General features: G+C 42.8%; 2 protein-coding genes across 2 annotated transcripts; one reads left to right on the top strand and one right to left on the bottom strand.

Annotated features, from left to right (window-relative positions):
• Positions 1 to 230: 230 nt before the first annotated feature.
• Positions 231 to 22,751, bottom strand: LOC311117182 (tRNA (guanine(10)-N(2))-methyltransferase homolog). Its single transcript, XM_084157494.1, has 13 exons — positions 22,627 to 22,751; positions 22,354 to 22,419; positions 22,154 to 22,227; positions 21,966 to 22,047; positions 21,786 to 21,878; positions 21,482 to 21,616; positions 21,049 to 21,205; positions 20,857 to 20,937; positions 20,092 to 20,256; positions 19,853 to 19,934; positions 19,514 to 19,648; positions 5,423 to 5,543; positions 231 to 753 (listed from the first exon to the last, which is right to left on the bottom strand). The coding sequence occupies exons 1-13, from the start codon at positions 22,702 to 22,704 to the stop codon at positions 601 to 603; spliced, it is 1,422 nt and encodes a 473-aa protein (XP_084013620.1). The 5' UTR covers positions 22,705 to 22,751; the 3' UTR covers positions 231 to 600.
• A 3,210-nt stretch (positions 22,752 to 25,961) lies between these two features.
• Positions 25,962 to 26,477, top strand: LOC311108198 (actin-binding Rho-activating protein-like; the record flags this gene model as incomplete). The annotated part of the gene is made up of 1 exon (XM_084150819.1): positions 25,962 to 26,477. One exon carries the CDS (start codon positions 25,962 to 25,964, stop codon positions 26,475 to 26,477), a length of 516 nt encoding a protein of 171 aa, XP_084006945.1.
• Between the last annotated feature and the right edge of the window lie 1,489 nt (positions 26,478 to 27,966).

The following is a 27,966-nucleotide window of genomic DNA, read 5'->3' as shown; positions in this document are numbered from 1 at the left end:
AACAAGTTCGTCCCTTGTCTCATCTGGAATCTTGCAGGGATACTGCCAAACGTATCTAAATGCACTCTGGTACATGGATACAGCTGCCAGTTTTCTCTGGACACTTAGGGCCCTCTTGGATAAAATCTGATAATGTGGTTGCTGGGATAAGACTAAAAATAACACAGAAAGATGTAGAACATTGAGAGCCCTTCGATCTCCTGCATCCAATAAATAAATAAAACATCTTTGAATATGGTGTTTATTCGTTCACAATTCACACTCATTACACAAAGGGCAATAAACATCAAACAATAAAAAAAACATATTTGAATAGAAAATGAGACATTTAAAACAAGGAGCCCTATGTCCCCATGGAGTCCATTGTAAACCATAGGCAGGTATCGGCCCAATCCCAAATGTACCCCTAGAACCTTCACCTAATGCACTTGTGCAGATCTGTGAGGATTTGATTTGCATATGCAATATGGTGAAACTTCCACCTAGCCTATCAAACAAGGTGGAGTTACTACCATATTGATTGCACCTGTCAAATCCTCTCCACAATTGCATACTGGCTTAGGGGTCCATTTGGGATTGGGCCTTCCTGTGATCCTTACATCACTCCCCACCGTTGGCGGCCATCTTGTTGGTCTCCTCCTTTCCTGTCAATGTCCTCTTGCTGATGCCGCTGAAGTACTTTTCCCTGAAGGCGTTGTGGCCTTGGTACGGGCTAAAGTGAGGGTCTGACAGGTGGGCCAGCGCATCGGTCTCCTACAGAGAGAGAAAAGACAATTCAGCTCCATATACCAACGACAGAAAGTTTTCTTAGCACAATTATACCTCTTAAATTTGCGAGAAAATAGTGTGAGGGTTTGCCTTCACAAAGTGGAACCAATTCACCTGCAACATCGGTTAAGTAAACGTAATAAAAATGCCTTTGAACACAGGCGAAGGAAGAAAGAAACCAGATGATATCAGACCTCTGCCAGGTATCCCATTAAACTAACCAAACAACCACAGGATAAAATTATCACCTTGTATACCTCCTTGCCATCACAAGCTCAGTGTAACAATAATAAACGTTAACAGAGTGTTAAGTTCATCATATTTTCCTGGGTTGGGGCTTTGGCCAGCTAGTTAGGCAGTGTTTGGCAGGCCAGCAGGCAAGAAAGTGTCGGGGCGGACGGACAGTTGGATGGAGCGGGAGGGATGGAGAGAGGGATGAGGAGTAACGAGGTGTCGGGATGCAGAGAGCTAGAAGGGATGACTCCACCGCCGGCCTGCCATTCGTCAACACCACCTCTCTCTGTCGGCCCTGGTTACCGCTGCCAGGCAACCTGTCCTGGACCTAGAGATGGTTTCCTTCAGTCTCCACCACATCCAAGAGCTTTAGAGCATCCCCAGATATGAAGCTCCTAATACTTCCTTAGGTACCATAGAGCAGGGCTATTCAATAACCACAGAGGGTCAAAGTTTTCCAGGTTATCTTTTCTACCTGGTAGGCATTGATAGGCCGAGAGCTCACACACCTGTCTCAAGTCTGAACATTTCCCAACACTACCATACACCAAACCATTCAACACAGAATAGGAAAGCACATCAACTAACTTAATAACTTCAAAGTGCTCTGTGGTATGAGTTAAAAATAACCATCACGTTTGAATGGAAGCAGTTAAATTCACACAAACTGACACAGCAAACTCTCACACACACCCAACGCTGCTGTCCCATGTCATAGACATTGAACACTTCCCATTTCACACTGAGTATTTAAAATACTGTATTCCTGACATAGCTCATTCTAATAATTATACTACTGTACTTTGTATTTAGTTACTCTGTTTATACACACAGCATATTTATTAAAATCCTGGATTATTGACATAGCTCACTAATATATCTACTGTTGTACATATCATTCTTAGTACATCTTGTGTAAATTGTTCCGGTGTATATACATATAGATTACATTTGGATCACTGTTACAGTGCTATTTGGGTTGCTCTGGCAGGCTATTCCAGAGGCTGGGGGCATAGTCTTGGTCCTAAGCTTTGGGACAGTTAAAAGGCCAGCGCCAGAGGACCTGAGGGACCTACTGGGTACATAACTAAAAAGCATGTCTGACATGAATTGGGGTGCACAATCATGAATTGATTTAAGAACCAATAGAATAATCTTAGTATTTATTCTAAAACTCACAGGCAGCCAGTACAGAGAATTTAAAACCGGTGTAATGTGTGCTCTTCGTCTGGTCAGAGGAGCATTACAGTAGTCAAACCTGCTTGTAATAAAAGCATGGATGAGTCTCTCTGTATCAGCCTGAGAGAGAAACAGCATGTACATTTTAATTATTTGTGTACTTGTTTGACATTGTACTGAATTGTTAGGCGCTAGTAACATAAGCATTTCGATGCACCCGCTATAACATCTGCTAAACTGTGTATGCGACCAATAAACATTGATTTGATCTCAATATTAATGGTAGCTTACATTCTCTAGCTTTCTAGCTACTCCGAATCCTTACCTCTGATTGCATAAATAGCCATTTCAGTTTTAGACTGAAATTTGAGCCAAGATCAAATCACAACATATGGAGGACGGGGAGATCTTGATTTGATTCTTACCACTTCAGCCTCTGAAGCAGAAGCCTTTGAAAAGACTGGGTTGAGCAGCACTGCTGGATACAGCCTGCCAGGAGGAGACTATGGAAATGTGATAAACAGTGGGGTCCGAAATTGACACCCTTGATAAAAAATAATGACTGTATAAAATAAATAATTCAAATACTCTACAAACTTGTTAGATGCATTTGCAGTTAGTTTTGGTTTTTTCAGATTATTTTGTGCACAATAGAAATGAATAGTAAATAATATATTGTGTCTTTTTAGAGTCACTTATTGTAAATAAGAATAGAATATGTTTCTAAACACTTCTACAACAATGTGGATGCTACCATGATTACGGATAATCCTGAATGAATTGTGAATAATGATGAGTGAGAAAGTTAGAGGGTCAAAGACCATACCCCCAAGACATGCTAACCTCTCACCATTACTAATATAATGGGAGGTTAGCATGTATTTGGGGTATGATCTTTGATCCTCTAACTTGTTAAACAAAATCTATTTCTCTCAGCAATTGCATGCACTAGTATAAAATAATATAATTTCCTTTATTTAATTTTTTTGCATACAATATAGCTCAGTATTTGAATAATTTATTTTATACAGTCATTATTGCTCATCTTTATCAAGGGTGTTAATAATTTCAGACCCCACTGTATACAGCACCTTCAGAAAGTATTCATACCCCTTGACTTATTCCACATTTTGTTGTGTTACAGCCGGATTTATTTTTCTGACCCATCATACACACAATACCCCATAATGACAAAGTGAAAACATGTTTTTAGAAAATGTTGCTAATTTATTGAAAATGAAATACAGAAATATCTCATTTACATAATCATTCACACCCCTGAGTCAATACTTTGTAGAAGCACCTTTGGCGGCGATTGCAGCTTTGAGTCGTCTTGGGTATGTCTGCATCAGCTTTACACATTTGGATTTGGGGATTTTCTTTGTTGAAGATTTTCTCAAGCTCTGTTAAGTTAGATGTGTCTTTCCACAGATTTTCAATGGGATTCAAGTCTGGGATTTGGCTGGGCCACTCAAGGACTTGTTCTGAAGCATTGCTTTAGCTGTATGCTTGGGGTCACTGTCCTGTTGGAACGTACATCTTCGCCCCAGTTTAAGGTCGTTTGCACATTTGCACGTTTTCATCAAGGATTTGCCTGTATTTGGCACCATTCATTGTTCCCTCTATCCTTACCTGTCTCACAGTCCCTGCCGCTGAAAAGCATCCCCATAGCATGGTAGGGGTGGTGTTAGACGGGTGATGAGCTGTGCCTGGTTTTCTCCAGACATAGCGCTTTGCATTCAGGCCAAAGAGTTCAATTCTTGTCTCATCAGACCACTGAATCTTTTGCCTTATGCGCTCAGTATTTCACGTGCCTTTTTGCAAACTCCAGGCGTGCGGTCATGTGCCATTTTCTCAGAAGTGGCTTCCATCTGGCCACTCTCCCATAAAGACCAGCTTGTTAAAGTGCTGTAGAGACTGTTGTCCTTCTGGCATGTTCTGCCATCTTAGCCAAGGAACTCTGTAGTTCGGTCAGAGTAGTCATTGGGTTCTTGGTCACCTCCCTGACCAAGGTATTTCTTGCCCGGTTGCTCAGTTTGGTCAGACGGCCAGCTCTAGGCAGAGTCTGGGTAGTTCCATATTTTTTCAATTTCCCAATGATGGAGACCACTGTGCTCTTGGAAACTTTCAACACTCTAGAAATAGTTTTATACCCTTCCCCAGGTATATGCCTCATCTCGGAGATCTACGGACAGTTCCTTGGACTATATGGTATAGTTTCTGCTCTAACATGCACCGTCAACTGTGGGACCTTATATAAACAGGTGTGTTTCTTTCTAAATCATGTCCAAACAATTTAATTGGCCACAGGTTGTAGTGACATTTCAAGGATGATCAAAGGAAATTGGATGCACCTGAGCTCAATTTGGAGTGTCATTGCAAACAGGTGTGAATACTTATGTAAATTAGATATTTATGTAGATGGTTGAGAAGAAAAATCTATTTAATCCATTTTGAATTCAGGCTGTAATAAGTCAAGTGGTATGAATACTTTCTGAAGGAACTGTTTATCTATATATAGTAGCATGCTATGAGATATATGTTCCAGGTTTGGGGCACTGGGAGTCAGAGACAGATGCCAGTGTGTGTGTGTGTGTGTGTGGGTGTACACGCAGTGATTGGCGCAGGGCTTGCCTTTATGGGAACAATTTGGGGTTTGGAAGTGAAGAGGTTGTCAAATCCAAAGATGGGTTATTTTCCATAAAATGTGTGATTAAGTCATTTAAGTGCAGTATATAAAACAAGCCAATCATAGCCAGATGCTGAGGTTTACTGCAGACCTCGAGGGAAGCACCATCGACATCCCCTTTAACTGTAACTGTGTCATATTGCGCGTGTGTACGTTTAAAGAACACACACAGACAACACTCATAGTACACATATGTGCATGCTCGTACATACAAACACGGCACAAACATATTCAGTGGCACACACGGGTACTTTACTCTGTACATACATGTATGTAATTAATAGTAAGCACACCAGAGCAACAATTATATGGTGTTGCAATCATATTCACAAAGGGATCCATCTACCTTTTCAAAATTGGTGACATTCCACTCAAATGCATACACATGCTCATAACAGCACAGACACACAGACCAGATGCACACACACAGACCAGATGCACACACACAGACCAGATTCACACACACAGACCAGATGCACACACACAGGGTAGACAAGTACAAAAGGAAAAGCATACACACACACACAGATGGAAGGACAGACAGACACCCACCTCTGGTTCCTTGATCTTCTCCATGGTGATGAGACGTCTGGAGGTGTGGCTGGAAAGGGTCTGTTCACAGTTACTGACCAGTCTGAGACAGGGGTTCAGGGGCACCATCTCGTCACAGTACCTACAAACACACACATACACGAGTCACGACACACAAACACACTACTGGTGAATCATCATGGTTGAGGACATTTTCAAACAGCTAGTCTTGTACTGTACAGCATGAACCAATAAGTCTAAAGGGTTGATGGGTCCAAATCATCCTCCAAACCACAATATCTGCATCTCATCATACACTCACCTGCAGAGTAGACCAGGCTTAGCCTCCATGTAATCCCCTCAAAACTACACTACATCCAGGCCAGGTCAGCTCTCTCTCTGTTAAACAACCCAGATCAGCTCTCTCCTTCCCTCTCACTCACTCACTCTATCCTCTTTCCCGCTCTCAACTCTAAGCGTGCTCTCTCTCAGCTCCAGGCCTTTACTGACCATGTCATGATCTGACTGAAGTGGATAAAAGCCACTGTGAAAAAGGTGAACTAGATTAAAGATATCGGGAAAATGTAGTCTTGTCAGGAGAGCTCTGTGTGTGTGTGTGTGTGTGTGCGCGCGTGCACATGTCGGCCAAGCATCTCAGCTAAAGCTGTCCAGGGCAAGGTACTGTATTTATTAGGATCCCCATTAGCTAGAACAAAGGCTGTAGCTACTCTTCCTGGGGTCACATGACATTAATATACACAACACATGACATTAATAGAGCGTTACAGCTGAAGGACAGAACGACATCAAATGACATAATACATAACATTAATCGACAGGTACAGAACTACATCAATTAAGAATACACACTTTCATATTCTTATGCCTTAGCAATCCATACAACATGTACTCATATGGCTACACTGCAGTCATCCATTTTGTTACGGTTGCTTACTGTTACAACTGCAGGTCCTGATCGTAATCTCTCAGAACCAGTTGTTCTGTAAACACTAGCGAGAATCTCACAACATTAGAAACCATCCGTGTCCTTGGTTCTCCCGTTTGACGTCAATACTATTCATAATAATAATGTGATTAATACATGCTACTGAACGCAAGTGCCTAGTGTGTGTGTGTGTGTGTGTGTGTGTGCACTGTGATCAAAGCGAGGCGTTCATTCTAGCCCCAATCACTTCTGATTACTGGGTAGCTGGACCTGCCACATGGGCCGTTTCATTTAAAGACGGGTAGGGGTGGGGCTGGGCCTTTCACGTTCAATACAGCTTTTCCCATCTTCTCAGACAAATATAGAGTTGAAACCTCTGTGCAGATGTTACATAGGCAGGCAGATTGGGGGTCAGGTTAGACACCATTTAAGCCCTATAAACTGAGGTGCAGTAGATTAGCCCACCTACCTTTATTGCATGGTATACTGTAGGCCAGATAGACATTGTCATGGTCAAGGCATATTGATTCAATTGTTGTCAAGATGGGGAGAGGCCTGTCTGTGATAAGGAGATGCTCAGCATTCTTAACACCACAACTGACCAAACAAGTCCTACAGGCTCTAGTTTTATCCTATCTTGACTACTGCCCGGTAATGTGGTCAGGTGCTAAAGATAAAAGACATTGTATAGCTACAGCTGCCCTGCAATGTTCCAAGAGAGCTAATGTCAACAAAATGTATGTTGACTTTTCCTGGCTCAATGTAGAGGAGACCCTGCAAACTACAATGAGTCCTTAGGACATTCTCGGGAATGTCTGGAGGTTGTGTCATGGTCCCCTGGACATCCTTAGGATGCCCCGTTTGCTGGGGAGATTGGGAAAAAAATTAGAAGTGATCCAGACAAACTGTCTATTCAATCAACTAACATACAGCTCTGACAGACATTCATATTCCACAAGGCATACAACTAAAGGTCTCTTCATAGTCCCTTAAGCCAAAATGAATTCAAGGCAACGCACAGTAATAAACTGTATGTAGCCATGATAGCATGGAACTCCCTGACATTTCAAATCACTCAAGCAAGCAGCAAAAGTAGCTTAAAAAACAAACAAATAAAACAGCACAATGCCTCTGACCTAAATAGCTTGTAGCATCTCCCTCCAGAGCACATCTGGTGTTTTGGTTCAAGTTAAAGATAAGATGTGCCCTTGGCATTAGGATATCAGGGCCTGCTCAGAGAAAGCAACTGTAAGCAAAGCCTCAGTAGAGTAAGGACGTACTGCTCCATATGATATGATAGTCTGGTTAGGTTACTGATGTTAGTCAGTAGAGCAAAGTTTTATTGAAGTGTATTCTTATTTTGTTTGTGACTAGTGGATGCTGCTGGGTGTGAGTGTGGTGCAGGGAATGGAAATGGAAATGCAAAACAAATGTATGAGAACCGGAGGAAACTCCATATCAAGGGGACTTTATTAATTTTATGAATAAGTACAAAGGCCATGCACTATACCTTAGCTAACCCTTTATGGGTGGTAGACTGTAACACATTACACTATATCTTAGTTAACCGTTTATGGGTGGTAGACTGTAACACATTACACTATACCTTAGTTAACCCTTTATGGGTGGTAGACTGTAGCACATTACACTATACCTTAGTTAACCCATTATGGGCGGTAGACTGTAACACATTACACTATACCTTAGTTAACACTTCATGGGCGGTAGACTGTAGCACATTACACTATACCTTAGTTAACACTTCATGGGCGGTAGAATGTAACACATTACACTATACCTTAGTTAACACTTCATGGGCGGTAGAATGTAACACAGCAAATGTTTGGTTTAGTTCATTTATATGCACTAGACAGAGGGAAGGACGTAAGTGAAGCCCATCTGATGATAATGATGACTCTGTTCAATTTATTGGATGGAGTGGAGTGATGGATCTCTAAAAAGTCCACTAGGCCTCGCTTTGGTCACAGAGCTAACACACACACACACACACACACACTACAGGCCTGTATTCTCCAGGCACTTGCGTTCAGTAGCATGTATTAATCACATTATTATTATGAATAGTATTGACGTCAAACAGGAGAACCAAGGACACGGGTGGTTCCTAATGTTGTGAGATTCTCGCCAGTGTTTACAGAATAGCTGGTTCTGAGAGATTACGATCAGGACCTGCAATTCTAACAGTAAGCAACTAAATGGATGACTGCAGTGTAGCCGTTATTATGAGTACAGGTAGATTACGAGAGTGTTTGTTTGCATATGTAGCACTTTCTCCTACAAGCACCACACTGACGTTGGGCCAGATTTTCACCCTACTGTTCGTCTCCTGGGTTGCCATGGCCACTGTGAAATACAAGCCTCTAATGTGTTGTGGTGTGTGTGTGCGTGCACTTCGGTCAGCACCATGACCAAAGTCGGCGTTAATTCTACCTGCCAATCACCTCTTATTACTGAGTAGCTGGACCTGCCACATTGGCCGTTTCATTTGAAGACGGGTGGGGCTGGGCCTTTCACTTTCAATACAGCTCTTTCCATCCTCTCAGACAAATATAGAGTTGAAACCTCTGTGCAGATGTTACATAAGCAACACAGGAGGCTGCTGAGGGTTGGACGGCTCATAATAATGCCCGGAACGGAGCAAATGGAATGGCATCAAATACATGGAAACCATGTGTTTGATGTATTTGATACGATTCAAATAATTCTGCTCCAGCCATTACCACAAGCCCGTCCTCCCCAATTAAGGTGCCACCAACCTCATGTGATACGCAGGCAGACTGGGGGTAAGGTCATTTAAGCCCAAAAGGCTGAGGCGCAGTAGACCAGCCCATGTCTTCCACCTTTATTTCCTGGTCAGGGCTCAACGCTGACCTTTAATTACAAGGAGCACATGTGCGCCTAAGTTGAAAAATGTAGGAGCACACAAAGAAATTTAGGAGCACAATGAAATATTTTTTGACGTAACAAGTCGTTTTCTTTGTAGTAATGGTGCAAGCATGACGGTCATGATTCTGCGCTCAGTGTCTTCTCCATGGCACTCAGGGGCTGCCGCACAGTGAAGTAATGATTGCTACAATTATCATCTGGGTGACGTTTTTCTAGGTGCTCTGGGGCTCCTAATAAAAAAATACAGGTCGCACAGCAAAATATTTAGGCGCATATGCGAGTAAAATGGTCGCACTGTAGAGTCCTGATGGTATACTGTAGGTCAGATAAACACCAGCATTAAGCACAAGGACCTGTCTCTCAGTCAGGCAGCAGCATGAGTGTTGTAGACTAAAGGAAGTCGATGATCCCTTAAACCCACCATGGGGGTTCAAACCACATCAGCTTCCGGTTAGCTTTGCACTCTGCTTCATTAGTGCTGTCTGGCTGATGACTTTAGGCCATAGAAATGATAGAAACCAAAAGGCCGTTTTAGCATGGGCAGCGCCATTGAGGGCTTCCACCATGCTTCCTCCATTTTAAAGTAGTCAACTCGGTGGGGATTCCTATGGGTTGTAGCCTCAATGGTGCTGCCCATTCTGTCACAGATGCTATAATAGCACAGATATAAAGATGAGTCCTCTATCTATCTCTATGCTTTAGCCTCAGAGATAATGGGTCTGTTTCCTGCCAAGGCACTGCAGCAGAGAGGAAATGGCAACCGACCACACACTAGTTCAAACATAAACAACCGACCACACACTAGTTCAAACATAAACAACCGACCACACACTAGTTCAAACATAAACAACCGACCACACACTAGTTCAAACATAAACAACCGACCACACACTAGTTCAAACATAAACAACCGACCACACACTAGTTCAAACATAAACAACCGACCACACACTAGTTCAAACATAAACAACCGACCACACACTAGTTCAAAAATAAACACAGCATCACGGGCGGGAGGAAGAAAGAAAGACAGAGAGAGAGAGAGACTAATGAGCTTGAGAAGCCACATAGTTAATTGAAACACTGAAAGGCAGCTGAGGCATGGTGCAAGGTGGTGCTCGTCATGACGACGGCGGAAATGTTTTAATTGGCTTGGGGGACCTCATCGCCCAGGCCTGTGACCAGTGTTAGGGGACCCGGTATCGGCCAACGTCTGTTCCGACCCCAGCCCAAAACAGCACAACAAATCGTTTTTTCCTACAGCAGCTGCACTGCAACCCCCCTTTGTGACACCAGTGTTTACAAACAAGCATGTTGCTACACAGTCCTGTCCCCTTGGACCATTTAGTCACCCTGTTCTATCTCACAGGTCCACCGCAGTAACAGTGTATATATATACACACACACATACATACACACTACCAGTCAAAAGTTTGGACACACCTACTAATTCAAGGGTTTTTCTTTATTTTTTTACATTGTAGAATAATAGTGAAGTAGAAAAGTATCAATTTTTTTATTTTATTTTTTTATTTTATTTATTTCACCTTTATTTAACCAGGTAAGCCAGTTGAGAACAAGTTCTCATTTACAACTGCGACCTGGCCAAGATAAAGCAAAGCAGTGCGATAAAAACAACACAGAGTTACATATGGGGTAAAAAAACATAAAGTCAAAAATACAACAGAAAATATATATACAGTGGTGCAAATGTAGCAAGTTATGGAGGTAAAGCAATAAATAGGCTATAGTGCAAAATAATTACAATAGTATTAACACTGGAATGCTAGATGTGCAAGAGATTATGTGCAAATAGAGATACTGGGGTGCAAAAGAGCAAAATAAATAACAATATAGGGATGAGGTAGTTGGGTGGGCTAATTTCAGATGGGCTGTGTACAGGTGCAGTGATCGGTAAGGTGCTCTGACAACTGATGCTTAAAGTTAGTGAGGGAGATAAGAGTCTCCAGCTTCAGAGATTTTTGCAATTCGTTCCAGTCATTGGCAGCAGAGAACTGGAAGGAATGGCGGCCAAAGGAGGTGTTGGCTTTGGGAATGACCAGTGAGATATACCTGCTGGAGCGCAGACTACGGGTGGGTGCTGCTATGGTGACCAATGAGCTAAGATAAGGCGGGGATTTGCCTAGCAGTGATTTATAGATGGCCTGGAGCCAGTGGGTTTGACGACGAACATGTAGTGAGGACCAGCCAACAAGAGCGTACAGGTCACAGTGGTGGGTAGTGTATGGGGCTTTGGAGACAAAACGGATGGCACTGTGATAGACTACATCCAGTTTGCTGAGTAGAGTGTTGGAGGCTATTTTGTAAATGACATCGCCGAAGTCAAGGATCGGTAGGATAGTCCGTTTTACGAGGGCATGTTTGGCAGCATGAGTGAAGGAGGCTTTGTTGCGAAATAGGAAGCCGATTCTAGATTTAACTTTGGATTGGAGATTCTTAATGTGAGTCTGGAAGGAGAGTTTACAGTCTAACCAGACACCTAGGTATTTGTAGTTGTCCACATACTCTAGGTCAGACCCGTCGAGAGTGGTGATTCTAGTCGGGTGGGCGGGTGCCAGCAGCGTTCGATTGAAAAGCATGCATTTAGTTTTACTAGTGTTTAAGAGCAGTTGGAGGCTACTGAAGGAGTGTTGTATGGCATTGAAGCTCGTTTGGAGGTTTGTTAACACAGTGTCCAATGAAGGGCCAGATGTATACAAAATGGTGTCGTCTGCGTAGAGGTGGATCTGAGAGTCACCAGCAGCAAGAGCGACATCATTGATATACACGGAGAAAAGTGTCGGCCCAATAACTGAACCCTGTGGCACCCCCATAGAGACTGCCATAGGTCCAGACAACAGGCCCTCCGATTTGACACACTGAACTCTATCTGAGAAGTAGTTGGTGAACCAGGCGAGGCAGTCATTTGAGAAACCAAGGCTATTTAGTCTGCCAATAAGAATGCGGTGGTTGACAGAGTCGAAAGCCTTGGCCAGGTCGATGAAGACGGCTGCACAGTACTGTCTATTATCAATCGCGGTTATAATATCGTTTAGGACCTTGAGTGTGGCTGAAGTGCACCCATGACCAGCTCGGAAACCGGATTGCATAGCGGAGAAGGTACGGTGGTATTCGAAATGGTCGGTGATCAGTTTGTTAACTTGGCTTTCAAATACTTTCGAAAGGCAGGGCAGGATGGATATAGGTCTGTAGCAGTTTGGATCTAGAGTGTCACCCCCTTTGAAGAGGGGGATGACCGCGGCAGCTTTCCAATCTCTGGGGATCTCAGACGTTATGAAAGAGAGGTTGAACAGACTAGTAATACGGGTTGCGACAATTTCGGCTGCTAGTTTTAGAAAGAAAGGGTCCAGATAACGCATATGGAATCATGTAGTAACCAAAAAAAGTGTTAAACAAATCAAAATATATTTTTTATTTGAGATTCTTCAAATAGCCACCCTTTGCCTTGATGACAGGTTTGCACACTCTTGGCATTCTCTCAACCAGCTTCACCTTGAATGCTTTTCCAACAGTCTTGAAGGAGTTCCCACATATGCTGAGCACTTATTGGCTGCTTTTCCTTCACTCTGCGGTCCGACTCATCCCAAACCATCTCAATTGGGTTGAGGTCGGGGGATTGTGGAGGCCAGGTAATCTGATGCAGCACTCCATCACTTTCCTTCTTGGTAAAATAGACCTTATACACCCTGGAGGTGTGTTGGGTCATTGTCCTGTTGAAAAACAAATGATAGTCCCACTAAGCCCAAACCAGATGGGATGGCGTATCGCTGCAGAATGCTGTGGTAGCCATGCTGGTTAAGTGTGCCTTGAATTCTAAATAAAATCACAGACAGTGTCACCAGCAAAGCACCCCCACACCATAACACCACCTCCTCCATGCTTTATGGTGGGAAATACATATGCGGAGATAATCCGTTCACACACTCCATGTCTCACAAAGACATGGCGGTTGGAACCAAAATTCTCAAATTTGGACTCCAGACCAAAGGACAAATTTCCACCTGTCTAATGTCCATTGCTCGTGTTTCTTGGCCCAAGCAAGTATTTTCTTCTTATTGGTGTCCTTTAGTAGTGGTTTCTTTGCAGCAACTTGACCATGAAGGCCTGATTCACACTGTATCCTCTGAACAGTTGATGTTGAGATGTGTCTGTTACTTGAACCCTGTGAACCATTTATTTGGGCTGCAATTTCTGAGGCTGGTAACTCTAATGAACTTATCTTCTGCAGCAGAGATAACTCTGGGTCTTCCATTCCTGTGGCGGTCCTCATGAGAGCCAGTTTCATCATAGCGCTTGATGGTTTTTGTGACTGCACTTGAAGAAACTTTAAAAGTTCTTGAAATGTTCCGTATTGACTGACCTTCATGTCTTAAAGTAATGATGGACTGTCGTTTCTCTTTGCTTATTTGAGCTGTTCTTGCCATAATATGGACTTGGTCTTTTACCAAATAGGGCTATCTTCTGTATACCCCCCTTACCTTGTCACAACACAACTGATTGGCTCAAACACATTAAGAAGGAAAGAAATAAGAACACCTGTTAATTGAAATGCTTTCCAGGTGACTACCTCATGAAGCTGGTTGAGAGAATGCCAAGAGTGTGCACAGCTGTCATCAAGGCAAAGGGTGGCTATTTGAAGAATCTCTGGTTACTACATGATTCCATATGTGTTATTTCATAGTTTTCACTATTATTCTACAATGTAAAAAATAGAAACAATTAAGAATAACCATTGAATAAGTAGGTGTGTCCAAACTTTTGACTGGTAGTATATATACAGTGAGGGAAATAAGTATTTGACCCTCTCTAAATCAGAAAGATTTCTGGCTCCAAGGGAGTGCTCCTAATCTCAGCTTGTTACCTGTATAAAAGACACCTGGCCACAGAAGCAATCAATCAATCAGATTCCAAACTCTCCACCATGGCCAAGACCAAACAGCTCTACAAGGATGTCAGGAACAAGATTGTAGACCTACACAAGGCTGGAATGGGCTACAAGACCATCGCCAAGCAGCTTGGTGAGAAGGTGACAACAGTTGGTGCGATTATTCGCAAATGGAAGAAACACAAAATAACTGTCAATCTCCCTCGGCCTGGGGCTCCATGCAAGATCTCACCTCGTGGAGTTGCAATGATCATGAGAACGGTGAGGAATCAGCACAGAACTACACGGGAGGATTTTGTCAATGATCTCAAGGCAGCTGGGACCATAGTCACCAAGAAAACAATTGGTAACACACTACGCCGTGAAGGACTGAAATCCTGCAGCGCCCGCAAGGTCCCCCTGCTCAAGAAAGCACATAAACATGCCCGTCTGAAGTTTGCCAATGAACATCTGAATGAAAGTGTTGTGGTCAGATGAGACCAAAATCGAGCTATTTGGCATCAACTCAACTCGCCGTGTTTGGAGGAGGAGGAATGCTGCCTATGACCCCAAGAACACCATCCCCACCGTCAAACATGGAGGTGGAAACATTATGCTTTGGGGGTGTTTTTCTGCTAAGGGGACAGGACAACTTCCCCGCATCAAAGGGACGATGGACGGGGCAATGTATCGTCAAATCTTGGGTGAGAACCTCCTTCCCACAGCTAGGGCATTGAAAATGGGTCGTGGATGGGTATTCCAGCATGACAATGACCCAATACACATGGCCAAGGCAACAAAGGAGTGGCTCAAGAAGAAGCACATTAAGGTCCTGGAGTGGCCTAGCCAGTCTCCAGACCTTAATCCCATAGAAAATCTGTGGAGGGAGCTGAAGGTTCGAGTTGCCAAACCTCAGCCTCGAAACCTTAATGACTTGGAGAAGATCTGCAAAGAGGAGTGGAACAAAATCCCTCCTGAGATGTGTGCAAACCTGGTGGCCAACTACAAGAAACGTCTGACCTCTGTGATTTTCAACAAGGGTTTTGCCACCAAGTCCAAAGTCATGTTTTGCAGAGGGGTCAAATACTTATTTCCCTCATTAAAATGCAAATCAATTTATAACATTTCTGACATGCGTTTTTCAGGATTTTTTTGTTGTTATTCTGTCTCTCACTGTTCAAATAAACCTACCATTAGAATTATAGACTGATCATGTCTTTGTCAGTGGGCAAACGTACAAAATCAGCAGGGGATAAAATACTTTTTTCCCTCACTCAGCAAAAAAAAAGAAACGTCCCTTTTTCAGGACCGTGTCTTTCAAAGATAATTTGTGTAAATCTAAATAACTTTAAAACACTGTTTCCCATGCTTGTTCAATGAACCATAAACAATTAATGAACATGCACCTGTGGAATGGTCGTTAAGACACTAACAGTTTACAGACGGTAGGCAATTAAGGTCACAGTTATGAAAACTTAGGACACTAAAGAGGCAATTCTAATGACTCAGAAAAACACCAAAAGAAAGATGCCCAGGGTCCCTGCTCATTTGCGTGAACGTGCCTTAGGCATGCTGCAAGGAGGCATGAGGACTGCATATGTGGCCAGGGCAATCATTTGCAATGTCCGTACTGTGAGACACCTAAGACAGCGCAACAGGGAGACAGGACGGACAGCTGATCGTCCTCGCAGTGGCAGACCACGTGTAACAACACCTGCACAGGATCGGTACATCTGAACATCACACCTGTGGGACAAGTACAGGATTGCAACAACTGCCAGAGTTACACCAGGAATGCACAATCCCTCCATCAGTGCTCAAACTGTCCGCAATTGGCTGAGAGAGGCTGGACTGAGGGCTTGTAGGCCTGTTGTAAGGCAGGTCCTCACCAGACATCACCGGCAACAACGTCGCCTATGGGCACAAACCCACCGTCGCTGGACCAGACAGGACTGGCAAAAAGTGCTCTTCACTGACGAGTCGCGGTTTTGTCTCACCAGGTGTGATGGTCGGATTCGCGTTTATGGTCGAAGGAATGAGCGTTACACCGAGGCCTGTACTCTGGAGCGGGATCTATTTGGAGGTGGACGGTCCGTCATGGTCTGGGGCGGTGTGTCACAGCATCATCGGACTGAGCTTGTTGTCATTGCAGGCAATCTCAAAGCTGTGCATTACAGGAAATACATCCTCCTCCCTCATGTGGAACCCTTCCTGCAGGCTCATCCTCCAGCATGACAATGCCACCAGCCATACTGCTCGTTCTGTGCATGATTTCCTGCAAGACAGGAATGTCAGTGTTCTGCCATGGCCAGCGAAGAGCCCGGATCTCAATCTCATTGAGCACGTCTGGGACCTGTTGGATCGGAGGGTGAGGGCTAGGGCCATTCCCCCCAGAAATGTCCGGGAACTTGCAGGTGCCTTGGTGGAAGAGTGGGGTAACATCTCACATCAAGAACTGGCAAATCTGGTGCAGTCCATGAGGAGGAGATGCACTGCAGTACTTAATGCAGCTGGTGGCCACACCAGATACTGACTGTTACTTTTGATTTTGACCCCACCTTTGTTCAGGGACACATTATTCAAATCTGTTAGTCACATGTCTGTGGAACTTGTTCAGTTTATGTCTCAGTTGTTGAATCTTGTTATGTTCATACAAATATTTACATGTTAAGTTTGCTGAAAATAAACGCAGTTGACAGTGAGATTATGTTTCTTTTTTTGCTGAGATAGATATATATACACATATATATATATACATATACACATACTACCGTTGAAAAGTTTGGGGTCACTTAGAAATGTCTTTGTTTTCGAAAAGAAAAGCCATTTTTTCCCATTAAAATAACATCAAATTGATCAGAAATACAGTGTAGACATTGTTAATGTTGTAAATGGCAATTGTAGCTGGAAATGGCTGATTTTTAATGGAATATCTACATAGGCGTACAGAGGCCCATTATCAGCAACCATCAGTCCTGTGTTCCAATGGCACGTTGTGTTTGCTAATCCAAGTTTATCATTTTAAAAGGCTAATTGATCATTAGAAAACCCTTTTGCAATTATGTTAGCACAGCTGAAAACTGTTGTGCTGATTAAAGAAGCAATAAAACTGGCCTTCTTGAGACTAGTTGAGTATCTGGAGCATCAGCAATTGTGGGTTCAATTACAGGCTCAAAATGGACAGAAACAAATAACTTTCTTCTGAAACTCATCAGTCTATTCTTGTTCTGAGAAATGAAGGCTATTCCATGCGAGAAATTGCCAAGAAACTGAAGATCTTGTACAACGCTGTGTACTACTCCCTGCACAGAACAGCGCAAACTGGCTCTAAACAGAATAGAAAGAGGAGTGGGAGGCCCCGGTGCACAACTGAGCAAGAGGACAAATACATTAGAGTGTCTAGTTTGAGAAACAGACGCCTCACAGGTCCTCAACTGGCAGCTTCATTAAATAGTACACGCAAAACACCAGTCTCAACGCCAACAGTGAAGAGGCGCCTCCGGGATGCTGACCTAGGCAGAGTTGCAAAGAAAAAGTCCAGTGTCTGTGTTCTTTTGCCCATCTTAATCTTTTCTTTTTATTGCCCAGTTTGAGATATGGCTTTTTCTTTGCAACTCTGCCTAGGTCAGCATCCCGGAGTCGCCTCTTCACTGTAGACGTTGAGACTGGTGTTTTGCGGGTACTATTTAATGAAGCTGCCATTTGAGGACCTGTGAGGCGTGTATATCTCAGGACAGACTTAGGCCACCTAAATCTAATCAGCTTAGACATCTACTGTTAATGTTTCAACAGTGTTACTAACCAAATTTGTGCAACAACATTCTCTCAGCCGAATTCCCACCTCTACCAATAACCCACATGCCTTGTCTTATTAGCATCCCCTAATTATCTTGTTCATAACCTCTCTAGTTACAAAGTGGTAGTGTGGCAGACTGCATACTTTCCCTTTTCTCTCCATCTATTTTCTTTCTCTAAGACACCCATTCTTTGCTCAGTGAATGTGGAGATGAGTGGAAGGGTCAGAGTTCAGGCCCAACACAGAGGTATTTTTGTTCTGACCCAGTCCTTACATTCTGGAGGTCATGACTCCTGACTGACACTGTCAGGACCCCAGCCCAACCCGGCCTGGGTGCACACGGCCTTTCTCCCTCTCTCCCTCCCGTCACCATAGCCGGGTGACAGAAACCCAATAGCCACCAGACAGCCTCCTGATCAGGACCTGGAGACAGGCTGTGTTTGGTCGGTGTCAGCCAATCAGCATGTCTGGCCTCATGGGTTTATTTTGGCACTCTGCCCTGAATGAGACAGGGTCAGGAACTGCTAGGTAGTTATACACCCGGAGTGAGGAGCAGAGCAGAGCACAGGCACACAGTCAGTCAGACAGAGGCACACAGTTGCACACAGACACAAACACACACACTCTCTCTCTCCCTCTCTCTTAACCACCAGCGCTAAGGGCTGTAGCCCTCTCTCCCTTTCCCTGTCTCAGCCAGTCAGTGTGGGGAACTCCAGTGTGTGTGTCACAGACCGTCAGTGGGAACTGCTGGAGGTGAGCGGGAGGTGTGTAATAGAAACATCACAGGGCTGTGGTGCGTGGTCTGGTCTCATCTTCCTGATGCTCAGACCCTGCCCTGTAATCAGTGGCCTGGAGTCCCAGGGGGCCTGTATCCTGTCTGTGGTCCACACAGTAAGCCAGCTGTATGGAACAATATACACAATATACCTCAGGACACCTGCACACTGACCAGAACACCACTAACCCCAGGCCTGAAGACTTTATGGGAAAGAGAATGGGATTTATTGATGGGAATAAACACCTGGTCCTGACGGAGAATATGATGCTTATGAGGGGAAGAAGTACAGGGAGAAAAGCCCTAATCTAAACTAGAATGCTTCGTTAAGCAGATCTAGTACAGTATCAACACTTCATCAGGGTGTAGGCTAAATCACCAGTGTCACTGTTGCCCTCTAGTGGTCTAAAAGGGGAAAGGGGAAAAAGAACAGGGTCTATCAGCAGGAAAAACAGCTGACTAGTGAGGTTGACCCTGTGTGCAATAAGGTCTTAACAAACATGTCTTCGACATCACAATAGTTGATGACAGTGCTATTTGGTTTACACATAGAGAAGAGGGAGACTGTGTTGACAATACATCTGTGAGCTCAAACCCATGTAAACACCATGACGATACAGTACATTCAACACCAACAGATGTGAATATATGACCAATTCAGACTATAGAGCTTTAACAAGAAGTGCTGTTTCCAGGGACCACAGATGGATATTAACCATGTACCTGTATGTAGATAACTCTGGTGCAATACTGGTGTTGTTGTGAACGGTCCCTGACAAATAAACAAACACATCAATACTCACTCTGGCCTGTAGATTGGTAGCCAGTACACTAGCCGCCCCCCGATGACCAGGTGGTGAGCTGAGAAGTTTAACAGGTCAGTGAAGATGTCACTCAGGTGGTAGGCCATGGAAACGGGGACATGGCTGTCTCCAACGCTGGATGAAAGATAAAGAGTCTGTTACTGCTGTGAAGATGCCTTTATAAACTGATTTAACATCATCTGAGAGGACTTTATATATCTAGTGTATCTAGTGCTTGCTTGCAAGTTTTACAGGAGGTATTTTTCAAAACTGAGAAAATATACAAAGCACTACGCATGATATACAACACTGAGACTCAAGAGGAATACGAAGACGTACTAGTCTTCAGACGGCTTTGCGCTGTTTACACTGTCCTTCTGAGAGCCTGTTCTCCTGGTTGACTCCCGAATCCCATAGGGCGCTGAGAATTAAACAAACACACACAAAAATGAAAGATAAGAGATTTGAACAGATTTAAATCTGAACAAATCCCAAAGAATGTGGACATGCGTGCATGACTGTCCAGGAGAAATGACTGGATGGAGGACCAAACACAGAGCTCTAGGATAAGAATGTACGGTCAGTGATGATGACGTCAAAGAGCACTCCGTCCCTCCAGATAGGCTTGGAGGCGTCAGACACCAGGACGTCCACATACAGCTTCTCTGAGCCATACTGACGCAGGTTGGCTCTGATGTTCTCATCTGGACCCCTCCACTTCTGGTTCTTACGACTCGCTTTGCCTGAAAAACAAACCAAAATACTATTATATAGCAATGCACTGGGTTGTAATTAGGGCCGGGACGATATCAGTATCGCGATACTCGTTAGTATCGTGGCAAGGAAACAAAACACAAAGCGGATTTAACTTAATTAGGAAAACAGCCCAAATGTTGGAAACCGACACATTATGTTGTCATCCAGAGTCACATGTATTTATTTTCCAAGCTATAGCACACAATATTTTACACACAGCAGGTGTAAAAGGACCAAAGAGTTTGATCTACTTCGTGTTTTATTTTTTGGCATGGAAAAAATATATTGAGATACTGGTATCATCCCGGTCCTAGTTGTAATCATGTCACGTATCAAGTGTTAGGCCTACCGGACAATGCAATTGGATTTGAGCATGAAAGTGAGCACAGAAAAAAACAACAGTATTTTAAATTATGATAGAAAGAGCATAATCAACATAATGTTCATCATATAAATGGATTGATAGAAAGAGCATAATCAACATAATGTTCATCATATAAATGGATTGACTCACTTGCCAACGCACAAGATATTTAACTGGGTTCCAAAATAAGATAAAATAAACAAGGCCATTTCTAGAGTCTTACCTATCCCATGGATGGTGTTGTAATCAATATCTGTTCCACAGACATATGCACCAAAATGAGAGCATGCAACCAGGAGGCTACCTGAGAGAGAGAGAAAATATCCAATAAGCAAAGACTAGCCTTGGGTTCAGCTAAGACGCAGTGTATTTCTGCAAGTGTCAGTTCAAAGACCAAAAGCAACTTTTCTCTTACCAGTCCCAACGAAGGGGTCGTAGACCAGGTCGTGAGCTTTGACCCTGGCGTGGTTCGCCATGATAAAAGACAACCCAGCATCCATACTGGTGTTACCTATGAAGTGCCTGTTTTTCACACTGTGAGAGCGAATCAACTCACGCTGGCCATCTGCAATCTAAGGAACATACAGTTGATAAGACAAGATCAAATATAGGACTAGCTTTATCATTCTCAACCTAGTACCTGGCTTATACACAGGGGACTTGGGAAGACTTAAGGACATAGGCCTCATGATAAGTTTCACAAGAGGGAATACTTCGGGCAGATCAAAATGTGATTGGGAACCAAAGAAGGTTAACAACCACTGCGGAAAATAACATTAATGAGTTATAGTAATTACTCATTTGTATAATGACTTGGAAACGAAGGAGCACACAACACACTGACTCACCCATCTCCCAAAGTAGATGTAGAGAGGCTCGTCTGGGATGTTGTTAGGGTCAGTTCCATAGTCCTCCAACAGACAGAAGATGTGTTTAGGGTTCTTCAGATTGACCCTTCCCTCAAAGGAGAGATATTCCATTGCCTTGGGGAGGAAGACCACAGGGTAACTTGTCCAGGTGTCATGGTGCATACTGCATAGCAGTGCCTGCCTTTAACACAATAGTGCAGTACAAAAGGTAGAGTAAGTCGACTTTGCTGGGTTCAATCTTAAGTACAAATTACTGGGACCAAGTCAAGTGTATCATACTCACATCTATCTTCTTAATTCTATCTTCAAACTCTAGAGTCTTGTTGAAAGTGTAGACATTGATTTTGTATGTTGAGTCCTTCTGTAGGAAGGGTGACTGTTGGGAGGGGTAAAGTTACACACATTAGTTACTCCACATGATTAGTTTACCCTCTATTTAGATGTAATGTAATTTTTCACAAACCATGTTCTCTGTTGGGTATTTCAAGAGCGAGGTCCTCAGTTCACTGTGAGTTCTGCCATGACCCCACAGTTCAAATGCAGACCTAGGTGATAAACAAATAACCACAAAAAGGTCATTACAATTTACTGTGCTGCAGTACCCCTCTAGCACTTTTCATTGCAACTCCACTGTTGATCTGTCTCACTTACTTTGCACAAACAGTTCTGGCCATGATGCTGTTGACATCTTCCTCTGACAAGCCATTCAGGCGCCAGAATGGAGACTGGGGAAAATAATTACAGATTTTAGGTTGAGTAGCCTATGCATGGACACCTGATAATGGCCAAATCCTGCCTTCATTGGTATGGCTATCAGGCTAATAATAAAAATAGACACTAACTTATTTTACCTTTTCTTTGAAGTTTTCACCTGTATCAAACGGTTTGCCCCTGAGGGACAGCAGCGCCCTAACCTCCTGTAATGTTACGACGGACAATAAATAAAATCAGAACATTTCTATAGAATTCAAACGTGACAGCTTGCAGCTAGTACTAGCCTAGCAAGCTAATGTAATGGGAGAAATGACATAATGAGACACCCAGATCTTTAGAGATGGAGAGAAATAACACAACATTTACAGTTTGACAGAGAGGTACGACATTGGTATAATGTCTATGCATACCGGTAGTCTGAAGTCAACATTGTCGTGGGCCAGATGTATCAAATATTGTAGGCATGTTCTGCTACAGTGGATCGCCATGTTCGAGTTCCCACCCAAAATACATCCGGCTAGAAACCGCGTCCCCGCGAATAGTGGTTCCTGTCTGTTTCAAAATAAATACCAGTTTACCAGCAATGATTGTGCATTAAATGCATTTATTTTGGCAACCCAAAATTAAAATGTGTTTGTTTTAGTTTTGTCATTAACGTCCAAATAATTATGTGCTTATTATTCTGTATAGCTGCTACATAACTGCTTCATAAATGCGGGTGCATGATTTTACTGAAGCGAGAGCTAATGATCCACCAACCAAACATATCCCAAAGGTAAGCTGCTTTACTTCAGAACATCGCTCACTGACAGTGCACTTGACAACTCCTCAACGATTGGATCAACATTTAGCTAGTTGCATCATCACCACATTGTCATTGGCTACTTTGAATGCCCATCAGTGTTTTTCACTGCGGGTAGAAAAAGTATCTGATTCAGCACTGTTCTAATGTAAAGTTCCATAGCATGGAACAATGTTGCTAACAGACAAATGTTCATCAGGCTATATCAGTGTTCGTGACAAGAAGTGTAAGGTACCTAAAATCAAATATCAGGACCAATGTCAGCTATTCATAACGGGTCGACACAGACAGAAGAACATCTCGGAATAAGCTATACATCGACTTTGACATTGTAGCAGTGACACTTGTCACCTTATGGTATGTATGACACTTTCAGTTTACAGATGTGTGCTCACTTTGCATTCCTATATTTCTTGTACTGTGAAATTAATCTGTGTGCAAGATTAATTAAATGTTTTTCATTTATAAATCAATTTGGAACAGAGCCATCATAAAATATGAGGGGGCACAAAGTATGTGAAGATGGCAGGGTCCCCTTCCTGAAGTTGGCGAATTTTGCATTTTTCAAACACCTGAAGGAGCTTTTCCTGGAATCTAGAGCCATAATCATTATGCTTAATTCTATGTAAAAAATATGTTTATTTTTCTGCATATCTAAGGATACCTCTTGAGCTCTCTGTATCCTCCTGACTGGTGGTTATTATTTTTTAAATGAACTAAATATGCTTCTCTGCATCTCTGCTAAAATCTAGGTAAAAGATTCAAAGGAATGTGAGTCTTATTCAGTACATTTAGTAATTGCTAGCTTTTCTAAAGTCTACCAACCTTGCCAGCAGGCATGCCAGCGAAGATAGTTAGACAAGCTAGCTACTCTTAACTTGATTGATAGCCTGAAATGGCTTCTTGGTAGATAGTTATGAGGTTGGGTGATTGGGAATCTATCTGGACTAGCTAAAGCCAACTTCATAACAATGCTAGGTGGCTAGTAGTTTTACAGATAAAAAACAAAAGATTTAACAAAAAAAGTAAATAATATACAGTACCAGTCAAAAGTTTGGACACACCTACTCATTACAGGGTTTTTCTTTATTTTTACTATTTTCTACATTGTAGAATAATAGTGAAGACATCAAAACTATGAAATAACACATGGAATCATGTAGTAACCAAAAAAGTGTTAAACAAATCAAAATATATTTTATATTTGAGATTCTTCAAAGTAAGCCACCCTTGGCCTTGATGACAGCTTTGCACACTCTTGGCATTCTCTCAACCAGCTTCACCTGGAATGCTTTTCCAACAGTCTTGAAGGAGTTCCCACATATGCTGAGCACTTGTTGGCTGCTTTTCCTTCACTCTGCGGTCCAACTCATCCCAAACCATATCAATTGGGTTGAGGTCGGGTGATTGTGGAGGCCAGGTCATCTGATGCAGCACTAAATCACTCTCCTTGGTCAAATAGCCTTTACACAGCCTGGAGGTGTGTTTTAGGTCATAACAAATGATAGTCCCACTAAGTGCAAACCAGATGGGATGGCGTATCGCTGCAGAATGCTGTGGTAGCCATGCTGGTTAAGTGTGCCTTGAATTCTAAATAAATCACTGACAGTGTCACCAGCAAAGCACCCCCACACCATCACACCTCCTCCTCCATGCTTCAAGGTGGGAACCACACAAGCGGAGATCATCCGTTCACCTACTCTGCATCTCACAAAGACACGGCGGTTGGAACCAAAAATCTCCAATTTGGACTCATCAGACCAAAGGACAGATTTCCACCAGTCTAATGTCCATTGCTCATGTTTCTTGGCCCAAGCAAGTCTCTTCTTCTTATTGGTGTCCTTTAGTATTGATTTCTTTGCAGCAATTCGACCATGAAAGCCTGAACAGTTGATGTTGAGATGTGTCTGTTACTTGAACTCTGTGAAGCATTTATTTGGGCTGCAATCTGAGGTGCAGTTAACTCTAATGAACTTATCCTCTGCAGCAGAGCCAACTCTGGGTCTTCCTTTCCTGTGGCGGTCCTCATGAGAGCCAGTTTCATCATTGCGCTTCATGGTTTTTGCGACTGTACTTGAAGAAATTTTTGAAGTTCTTGAAATTTTCCGTATTGACTGACCTTCATGTCTTAAAGTAATGATGGACTGTCGTTTCTCTTTATTTATTTGAGCTGTTCTTGCCATAATATGGACTTGGTCTTTTACCAAATAGGGCTATCTTCTGTATACCCCCCTACCTTGTCACAACACAACTGATTGGCTCAAACGCATTAAGAAGGAAAGAAATTCCACAAATTAACTTTTTACAAGGCACACCTGTTAATTTAAATGCATTCCAGGTGACTAACTCATGAAGCTGGTTGAGAGAATGCCAAGAGTGTGCAAAGCTGTCATCAAGGCAAAGGGTGGCTACTATTTTGATTTGTTTAACACTTTTTTGGTTACTACATGATTCCATATGTGTTATTTCATAGTTTTGATATCTTCACTATTATTCTACAATGTAAAATTTAAAAAAAATAAAAACTCTTGAATGAGTAGGTGTGTCCAAACTTTTGACTGGTACTGTATATCTTTATAATTTTTACAGGACAAATCTGAGGGGGCACGTGCCCCTGTGCCCCCAATGGGCATGACACCTCTGATCTGGAAGAACTCTCACCTTCATCAGAGCATTAGTAGGATGATGGCGTGTTATTATAACTTTATTGTAATTAATATAGTTTATCATAACTTTATTCAGGGTTTAATTAAGGATTTAAATAGGCTATTTCTGAGGATTAAGTTGTGTGTTTATAAATTAGAAATAAGGCTACTATTACACAGACATGTAATTGTGCTCTCAACAGTTGTTCATTTAAACTTTTATTACACTCACAGAAAATGAACTATGCCTAAAAGTGGACGGATCACTTAATACGTACAAGAAACCTGAGACACCACCATGGAGAACAACGATGCACCTGTCGAGTTTAACGATGACAGGACAGTGTGTGTGGCGTCAGTGAAAGGGTTAAAGGAGAACTGGCAGAGATGGTCCAACGAGCATCAGGAGTACCAGAAACACAACCCCTTCAGTAACGACCGGGGGGCAATGATGAGTGTGACTGCCCAGCAGCAGGGTCTCCAGCGGGACCAGGACGGCTACGGGAGGCCCCTGGAGGGCTCCTTGACAGAGCAGAGGGGCCGGGACGCCCACGTCCACATCAGCCGAGAGGTGGAGGAGCTCTGCCAGGCGATCAGGGACATCGGGGAGAGCCGTGGCGGTGGGGACGATGGCGGCGGGGAGAGACCTGTGGTGACGGTGGAGTTTGGGAAACTGTTTGAGCACTATGTGAACATCTCCAACAAGGTGGTGGGGATCCTGCTGAGGGCCAGAAAACAAGGCCTGATCAGCTTTGAAGGGGAGATGCTGTGGCAGGGGCAGGATGACAGGGTCCTCATCACACTGCTACAGTGACCAGGATGAGATGACAGGGTTGTCATTATGCTGCTTCCAGGATGATGCAGCAGACTGACCAGACAGTAACCAAGGCCCTGTCCAGAAACATCCCCTAGCCCTCTAGTCCCTAGGCACTTGTGTAGTTCTGAAAGGATTTGATAGGTCTAAGCAATATGGTGAAAATTACATTAGATAGCAAGGTGCAGCTACAACACCTATCCAATTATTTTATATTTACACCTGCACCTAGTAGGGGTAGTTGTTTCAGGACAGGGCCCAAGAGAACCAACATGTGGCAGCAGTGACACGCAATATGGTGCTGTAGGATTAACCTGATCCTATTGGCCTGAATGGACTTTGCGTTGCATTCCCAGTTACACCACACCGCTACACTGTAATTTACATAGCGTTTACAATGTTCCTTAGCAACCTTTGGAATTAGACACAGAGGAAAGGTGTACTTTTTAGGGCACAAATACAACACACTGACACAGTAGGGTTGTTAGAAATGCTGGAAGTAGACTATGAAACCGCATACACAGTTGAGAATGTAACACAATTGTATATACATTCTGGAGAAATAGCACGTCACTTTTTGGTCCACTGGCATTTGTGTAATTTACACTGTACTAAATGCACATTGTTCAATCTAACAAGAGCTGTTTGAGGAATGCTTTTGCAGCTACTTGCACTCATATCACAATATGATGAAATGTACTGTAACACTTTACTCATTTGATTTATTTTTTTGTCACCAACTAATATACTGTATTCCACACACGTGTTCATGTTTACAAAGCAAAGCAATGATGTCTTTCAATAAAGTCTTCCAACAGATCACCAAAAATGACTTGAGTCATGATCAATTCCATTAGTATGATGGGTAACACTTTATTTAAAGCCTGCATAACATATACATTTTATAAGGCATTATAAAGGGTCATAAATGGTTATATCAAGTCTTAAAGACATATAACAGCATACTTTACATTAAGTGTTACTGAATGATGTTTCCCATTAATGACAGAGCAGGAAGGAAATTTGATACCCTAGTGGAGGCAGCAATGCATAATTTATTTAACCTAACCATGTACAACCATTATATACATACATGTTGAGATTATTTTACAGCGATACGTCAACCAATAAATACAAACACATGAAGCTCTCCATTTCATGCCGCAGCATACACTCAACATACATTACTTCATTGAGTGTTCCATCGGGCTGCAGTGCATAACAAAAAATTTAGAATCACTCTTCAACATTCATAATCAAATAACACAGTTAATGTAGTGTATTGTGTTAAAAGAATGTGTGACTCAAGAAACAATTGTTTATGGATGACTGAGCTCCTACTATTATGTATCTTGGTGAATTAGTAATGTAGGTAATATTCAGTGCATATATTAAACCTCCACACTCCAGGGTACACTTACATTGGACTCTTTGTATAGACTGACCGTATATGATTATTTATTACCATTCATGCAAAACAGTTGCTTTT

The sequence above is a fragment of the Coregonus lavaretus genome, assembly GCF_964263955.1.
Source record: "Coregonus lavaretus genome assembly, chromosome: 3".
In the NCBI taxonomy this organism is placed as follows: Eukaryota; Metazoa; Chordata; class Actinopteri; order Salmoniformes; family Salmonidae; genus Coregonus; species Coregonus lavaretus.
Note: the sequence above shows the minus strand (reverse complement) of the source record. Positions and strands in the feature narration are given on the sequence as shown.